Here is a 9,098-nt window from a genome sequence, read left to right as displayed (position 1 = left end):
CAGTATTTCTAGCTTTGCCTGTTCTCTGAATCTCTACTATTGTACTTCAGATGTTCTCGTAGCACATCAGTCTCAAGGTGGTTTAGAAAACTGCTAGATTTATCTAATCTCCTCACCAGTGTGTGGTTTTTATTTATTCTAACATTTATTCAAATACTTGATAATAATAGATTTTTGAGATGAGATCATCTATTTTCTGAATTACAAATAAATATTTTCTAGCCTAGAATTTACTTGTTTTTTCTGAACATTAAAATTCCTACTTAATAAACATTTATAATTTCCATTTCTTACTTATTTTGATTATTGTGGTCTGATTGAAGCTAATTCACTGCACATAAATTGCAATTTTACATTATTGTCATTATATTTGCTTGACTGAATATTTAAAATGAGTTTATTTTAAATGTTTTCTTTACAAAAACTGTTTTGTTAATTTGTACATTTTGTTTAACAGTCTAGAAAGTATATGTGCATTGTTTTTGTTGCTGTTTTTATTTTTAAAAACTGGTGTAAGTTCTTTATAATTTTCTTATAAACGTTTATGACTTAATATAGCCTTTTTAAATGCATATTTAGAATTCAGACTAGGTAACTAAATTTTGACATGTAAAATAATGCTATACAAAAATATGGAACAAAGACTACATGTAATAATGTTTTGGTTACAGAGATCACATAAAATTACCTTTGTGTATTTCCATGTAGTATAGTTGACATTATCTGTGACTGTCTTAGATAAAAATTCTTAAATTTTATATCTTAGAATTTTCATCTAGTTATACTGATTATTAATTTAATTAAAATCTGATTGTATAACTTTAGGTTTTTAAAGTAATTTTTCCTTTGTGGTTTGTTAATTTGTTTATAATCATTAATGATCCATATAAACATCAAAAGAAATAAATGTGTGTGTTGCTCTATATGTATAACTTGTTAACTTACTTATAGTACTTAAAGCCTTCTAGTACATTAACTTATATTTTCTATTTATTCTATAAATCACTGATTTAAAAAACTAAGCATTTTCTAATTGTATTTATAGATGTTTTCTGACCCCAGGTTTGTGTGTTTTGTTTCAAATTTTGCTTCAACATTGAATTTGTTACTATATACTTCAGATGATTATGAACTTAGTTGTAAATTATTTTCTTTTTCTCTTTGTTCCCCTGTTTGATGATATTTACGTTATATTATTATGGTTGTATTAGTGTTCTGCTTAGCCGTCCATTTGTAACATCTGTCTTAGCACTTAATTAGGTATTTTATAACATTTACTAACTTTAATCATTTCGTTAAAGTGTCCAATTATTATTTATTAATTCATTTTATATTTAAATGTTTTATATAATTATAGTTATGTAACCTACATACATATTACTTTTGTAATATATGTATTCAGTATGGGAATATAAGTTAAGGTTAATCAGCATATCTATAAATGCCAAAACGTGTATTTCTTCTGCCTGTTCAATCTGGCTTGTATACCTAGACCGGCAGTGCTCTATTCCTTCCAACTTTGAATCTCAGCTAAGTGTTGTTATTATCTCTGCTTCAGCAATTGTCTTATAGTCTACACATTGCAAAAGATGTGCCATATTTTTCCTTATGTATAGAGATTTCCAAATTTCATATGAAGTATTTTAAATTCATATGTATGGTGATATAATATTTACACACTCGCACCATAGGAACCTTATATCAGTATGATACAGACATCTATACTCTCAGTTGCTCACCAAAGGATAGATTATTAAAATGCACTATATGCACAAATAAATCCTATGCAGTGCATCTGTTTTGATGTAAGTGTTCAAGTTTGAACTTATATCTAAAATTCTTCATTTTGTTTTCTCTTTGAACAATGTGTCCTTTAATTGCCCCTATTCTTTCTTTATATAAATTATGAATTCATCTATCTCTTTATTCATACATGTTCTTTCCAACTTTAATATGATCTGATGATTTTATGATTTGCAATATCACAGTATATTCTATGATAGGTCATTTTATATAATATAAAAGCATATTTTATTATAGTAATATTCATTGATATTTTAATATCATGCATTTCAATTTTCTTAGATGTTAATCTAAAATAGTTTTATTAAGTTTTTAAATAAAATTAGGTTTGTAAGACAATGAAATAGGAAATCTAAAAGTCTTTATATTTGCCTCAACATGTAGCTTGCCTTTTGCCTTTATTGTTATGTACAACCTATACTATTCCATTTTTAATCTTATATATATTTGAAGTACGTGATGTTTCTAATATTAGAAAAAAATGTCTTGAGCTTTAAATTCGAAAAGGTATTTTTATCACTAATGTTTACTTTTATTTTTCATCTTTTGGAATGCAAAAATTAAAACTGTTTATTTTTGTTCCTAATTCAAGGTTATTGTCCATTAAGGTAGTGATGGCAGCAGGAGCTTGAGGAAACAACGAGTTACATTGTATCCGCAGGCAAGAAGGAAAAGCTGATGAATGCTGATATTCAGGTAGCTTTCTTTGATCAGTCTGGAATGTATCCTCATCCAATGGTGCTGCCACTCTGAGGGTGGGTCTTCCCAATGCAACTGAGCACATGTAAAAAACCCCTCACAGGTGCCCTACAAAGGCTCATGGTGAATCTAGATCCTGTTGACAATCAATAATGACTACCATAGCTTCTCATTGTCAACTTTTATTCATTTGAAGGAATGTTAAGATAGCTTTGATTTAAGGGGATAATTGATGTATATAGATTCTAGGTGAGAAATTTTCTTTAATAAGACACTATATACATTTTTCAATTACTTTTGTTGTCAGTAATTCCCACGATAATTAACAGGGTGCTCAATTGTTCTGGTTGATTGATTAATATAATCCATCTTAATATTATTGCCTTTGTATATCTACCTTTTAGTTTTTAATTACAAACTTTTAAAATTTCTTTGGCCTGTAAATTTTTATTTTTACCAGATTTTTAAAGTATTATTTGTTAAAAGCTGTGTTCGCATATCTAGCATGCTTGGATAACAACTACATGTACTTCTTTTGTTGTAGAAAAGTGATGTGTTAATGATACATCCCTAGATTTGTATCATTTTTCTCTGGTCAGATCCACCATATTACCCTCTCAAGTACCACCCTTCTCACCCCTGTTGCTGTCCCACGTTCATCCTGTAAAAACGAGCTTTTCCTCTGCTCACTTATGTCTTCTTGCCTATCTGCACTATAATACAGAAGAGAAAAATAAGGAAAGGAGATGAAATTTTCCACATGCCCTTTCATCTTATGAAACATTTTTCTGGGGCATAAAGTAGATTCATAAGCACAACTGATATCAAACTTTTTACAACTAAAAATTCCTACTATTTTAAACATTTTATTAAAGTCAATATATTCTTCTTTGTATAACCTGATTGGGTTATTCATTTATATTTACTATGCAAAGTTCATGATACCATTTGATAACATTGTCACACCTTTGGTAACTGTGTTCAATACCTTTTTACAAAAGGTAAACTGTTTTAATATCTTTTATAAAGCTTACTGTACATAACTGATAACTTTCCAGTTTGCAAATGTCATCAGCCCTATAGTGTCATATGGCAAAGGCATCAACGAGAATTGGATACAACAAATCAATAATTACTTACATTTTTTTAAAAGTCTGAAAATTAGAAGAGGGAGATGCAAGTATGTGAAGCAATAATATCTCCCTTGTATTTCCCCAGACAAGAGCCACAGTGACTGACACCATGGCCAACACAACAGAATACACGGGATTCCTGCTCATGGGATGCCCAGATGAACAGGTGCTGCAGACATTGTGTCCCACACTTTTCTGTTTGATTTACTTGGCAGCACTAGTGGGAAACATCCTCATTATCACCATTACTACTATAGACCAGCATCTCCAGTCCCCTATGTATTTCTTTCTGAAGAACTTGTCTCTTATTGATATCTGTTACATTTCTGCCACCGTCCCCAAATCCATCATGAACTCTGTGACTAACACCCATTCCATCTCTTTCCTGGGATGTGTTTTACAAGTTTTCTGTGTTATATTTTTGGCAGGCACTGAATTTGCTCTGCTTTTGGTGATGTCCTATGACCGATATGCTGCCATTTGCTTCCCTCTGCACTATGAGGCCAGAATGAATAAAGATGCCTGTGCTCAGATGGTGGCAGCAGCATGGCTCGGTGGCTGTGTCTATGGTTCTGTCCATGCCACAGGGACATTCTCTGTCCATTTCTGTGGTCCAAATGTAGTGCATCAATTCTTCTGTGATATCCCATCACTTCTCAGAATTGCTTGTTTGGGAGACCAAATTCTTGAATATGTGTTTATTATTATTAGCGTTTGTTTCGCCTTCATGTGTTTTATACTGATGGTCATTTCCTATGCTCACATTTTCACTATAATTCTAAGGATTCCTTCTATACAGGGAAGGTTTAAAATTTTCTCTACCTGTATACCCCATCTTACTGTGGTGACCTTATTTCTCTCTTCTGGATTTGTTGCATATTTAGGCTCAACAGCAAAGTCCCCATCATCACTGAACCCCTTTGTGTCAGTGTTCTACTCTCTGCTACCTCCCAGCCTGAACCCGGTGATTTATAGCTTCAGAAATTCAGATGTGAAAGTGGCTCTACACAAGGTTTTTGGTAAAAAGATGACTAGACGCCTGTAATTCTTGGAAATCTTACCTACTGTGAAGCAAACTGTATAAAATTATCTGTTAGTTCAAACCTACAATAAAATTATTTGGTATATGATATAGTATCTTGATTGAACAAAAGAAGAGTCACTTTATAATATTGTGTGGGACTAAACATTAGAGGATTTTAAAATTATGAATTCAGTGGAAATCTTCCAAATATTATGTCTATATCAGTAGGTTATAGGTTTAGAATAATATTCTTCATTTAACAGCCATATATTTACCAATACCTGTCTCATTGGGTTTCTTTCTTGGCAAGGTATCTCAAATATAAACATTTTACAATGCATTCTTTTAGCCATTTTCCTAATTTTATAATTGTGACACTTAAAATTAATGTTCCTACAGTGAAGGAGTCCTAGAATATTTTTCTTCTTCGCTTTTTGAAAATGAAAAGTAGGCTACCAGAACGGCAGCTCGTAAAGGCCGAACAACTGGTGAGGGGAAGACCTAGGCTACAGGGGAGCAGAGAGATCTCTGCGGAGTGCACACGGAAAGTGCACCCCTTGCCTTGCCCTGCCCGGCCTTGCCTGATCCAGGGACCGGGAACAGAAAATTAGAACTTGTGTTTCCACCGAGCAGTGACATCAGGAAGCAGAGCGGAGCCTGGCACATCTGCCACCCAGAACGGCGGCTCGTAGAGGCTGAGAAACTAGTGGGTGGGAGACCTGGGATGCCGGGGAGCAGAGAGATCTAGGCGGAGCGCACACGGAAAGTGCACCCCAACCTTGCCCTGCCCTGCCTTGCCTGAGCCAGCGACCAGGAACAGAACTCTGGAACTTCTGTTCCCACCCGACGACTCTGAGGCATAGAACAGGGCTCGGCCCATCTAACACCTGGACCAGTGGAGATCCAGGGACACAGACCAGATACAAGGGAAGGGCAAGAACATATCACTGAAAACAAAATGGCAAGAGGAAAGCGAAAGAGTATATCCCAAGGAAACCAAGACAATCTAGCAACACCAGAACCCAGCTCTCCCATAACAGCAAACATCGGAATTCCAAACACTCCAGAAAAAGAAGACACAGACCTGAAATCCTACCTCAAGATGCTGATAGAGATACTTAAACAAGAAAGGGAGGAAAAGCAAAAAGATTCAGAAGTTTTTAAAGAAGAAACAAGAAAAACACTCAAAGAACTCAAAGAACTAGAGGAAAACAGAACCAAAGAAATAAAGGAATGGAAGAGAGAAATTAAAACAGAAATTGACACACTAAAGAAAACGCTAAACGAGATAACCCTAGAGTCAAAACACCAAAAAAAGAAATCAAGAATAACAGAAGCAAGCATTTCCAATAGATTACAAGAGATCAAAGAGAGAATCTCGGGGGCAGAAGACAACATTGCAAACATAGACAAAACAGCCAGAGAAGATGCAAAAAACAAAAAGCTCCTAACCCAAAATGTCCAGAAATCCAAGACACAATGAGAAGACCGAACCTAAGGATAATAGGAATAAAAGAAGGAGAAGAGTATCAATTAATAGGCACAGTAAATATCTTCAACAAAATCACAGAAGAAAACCTCCCTACCCTCAAGAATGAGATGACCACGAGCATAAAAGAAGCCTTCAGAACTCCAAATAGGTTGAACCACAAAAGAAATACCTCCCGACACATAATAGTCAAAACATCAAGTGCCCAAAGCAAAGAAAGAATACTAAAAGCAGTAAGGGGAAAAGGTCAAGTAACATATAAAGGCAGGCCAATCAGACTCACACCCGATTTCTCAACAGAGACTATGAAAGCTAGAAGAGCCTGGACAGACATCATGCACTCCTTAAGAGAGCACAAGTGCCAGCCCAAGCTGCTATACCCAGCAAAACTATCAATCACCATCGATGGAAGACGGAGATATTTCAAGACAAATCAAAATTCACACAATATCTGACCACAAACCCAGCACTACAACGAATTATAGGTGGAAAACCCAATACAATGAAGGAAAATACAGCCTAGTAAAAACAGGAAAACTCCTAAACAAGAAAACTAAAAGAAGAAAAAAACACAGACACAACTCAACCCAAAAAAGCAATAATGGCAGGAAACAGAAACAACTATTCCTTGATATCTATTAACATAAATGGACTCAACTACCCAATAAAGAGACATAGACTATCAGACTGGATACATAAACAAAATCCAGCCTTTTGCTGCATACAGGAAACTCATCTCAGAGACAGAGACAAACACTATCTAAGAGTAAAAGAGTGGGAAAAAAATTTCCAAGCAAACACCTCCAAGAAGCAAGCTGGAGTGGCTATTCTAATATCGAATAAAGTAAATTTCCAACCAAAAGTTATCAAAAAAGATAAGGAAGGACACTTTTTACTCATTACCGGGGAAATCTGTCAGGAGGAACTCTCAATCCTTAACATATATGCTCCAAATACAAAAGCACCCATATTCATAAAAGAAACCCTACTAAAGCTCAAAAAATAATTCTCACTCCACACAATAATAGTGGGAGACTTTAATATTCCACTCTAACCAAAGGACAGATCATGGAAACAGAAACTGAACAAGGACACTGCAAAACTAGAAGAGACTTTGAACCAACTAGAATTAATAGATATATACAGAACATATTATCCTAAAGTAAAAGAATACACCTTCTTCTCACCACCCCATGGCACCTTCTCGAAAATTGACCACATAATTGGACACAGAACGAGCCTCAATCGATATAAGAAGATTGAAATACTCCCATGCATCCTCTCAGATCACCATGGTCTACGGCTGGTCTTTAACAACAAAAAAGACAACAAAAAGCACACATACACATGGAAACTAAACAACGCTCTGTTAAACGATAGCAGGGTCAAGGAAGAAATAAAGAAAGAAATTAAGGATTTGCTAGAATTCAAAGAAAACGAAAAGACAACATACCCAAACTTATGGGATGCAATGAAAGCAGTATTGAGAAGAAAACTCATAGCCCTAAGTGCTGCAAAAAAGAAACTGGAGAGAGCCTACATCAGCAACCTGACAGCACAGCTTAAAGCCCTAGAACAAAAGGAAGCAGATATACCCAAAAAGAGTAGACGGCAAGAAATAATCAAAATTAGGGCAGAAATAGACCAAATAGAAACAAAAAGAACCATTGAAAAAAATCAACAAAACCAAGAGTTGGTTCTTTGAGAAAATCAACAAGATTGATAAACCCCTAGCCAGACTAACTAGAGGGCAAAGAGAGAGTATCCAAATTAACAAAATCAGAAAGGAAAGTGGCGACATAACAACTGAAACTGAGGAAATTCAAGAAATCATCAGATCCTACTACAAAAACTTATACCCCACAAAATTGGAAAATCTGGAGGAAATGGACGAATTCCTAGACAGATACAAGATCCCAAAGTTAAACCAGGACCAAGTAAACCATCTAAATAACCCTATAACACCTAAAGAAATAGAAGAAGTCATCAAAAGCCTCCCAACCAAAAAAAGCCCAGGTTTCGAAGGGTTCAGTGCAGAATTTTATCAGACATTTATTGGGGATATAACAACAATACTCACCAAACTATTCCAAAAGATAGAATCAGATGGAATATTACCCAACTCATTTTTTTGAGGCTACAATAACCCTCGTACCTAAACCACACAAAGACCCTACAAGGAAAGAGAACTTCAGACCAATCTCACTTATGAACATTGATGCAAAAATACTCAACAAAATCCTTGCAAACCGAATAGAAGAACACATCAAAACGATCATTCATCATGACCAAGTAGGCTTCATCCCTGGGATGCAGGGATGGTTTAACATAAGGAAATCCATCAACATAATCCACCATATAAACAAACTCAAAGATCAAAATCACATGGTCATCTCACTAGACTCTGAGAAAGCATTTGACAAAATTCAACACCCCTTCATGTTAAAAGTCCTGGAAAGAACAGGAATCCAAGGTCCATACTTAAACATAATAAAATCAATATACAGCAAACCAACAGCCAACATCAAACTTAATGGCGAGAAACTTAAAGCAATTCCACTAAAATCAGGGACTCGACAAGGCTGCCCACTCTCCCTTTACCTATTCAACATAGTACTGGAAGTCCTGGCTGGAGCAATTAGACAGCAAAAGGAGATCAAGGGGATACAAATCAGAAAGGAAGAGATAAAAACATCACTCTTTGCCGATGACATGATAGTGTACTTGAGTGACCCCAAAAATTACACCAGAGAACTCCTACAGCTGATAAACAAGTTCAGCAAAGTGGCTGGATACAAAATTAACTCAAACAAATCAGTAGCCTTCCTATACTCAAAGGACAAACATGTGGAGAAAGAAATTAGGGAAAAGGTACCCTTCACAATCGTCACAAAAACTATGAAATACCTTGGTGTGACTCTAACTAAGCAAGTGAAGGACCTGTATGACA

The 9,098-nt window shown here is 35.1% G+C and overlaps 1 protein-coding gene across 1 annotated transcript; it reads left to right on the top strand.

Annotated features, from left to right (window-relative positions):
* Window positions 1-3,780: 3,780 nt before the first annotated feature.
* LOC308434074 (olfactory receptor 14A16-like) lies at window positions 3,781-4,680 on the top strand (the record flags this gene model as incomplete). Its single annotated transcript, XM_080934258.1, has 1 exon — window positions 3,781-4,680. One exon carries the CDS (start codon window positions 3,781-3,783, stop codon window positions 4,678-4,680), a length of 900 nt encoding a protein of 299 aa, XP_080790384.1.
* Window positions 4,681-9,098: the final 4,418 nt, after the last annotated feature.

Source organism: Micromys minutus (genome assembly GCF_963924665.1).
Source record: "Micromys minutus genome assembly, chromosome: 1".
NCBI lineage: Eukaryota > Metazoa > Chordata > Mammalia > Rodentia > Muridae > Micromys > Micromys minutus.
This window is presented reverse-complemented; position numbering and strand designations above follow the sequence as displayed.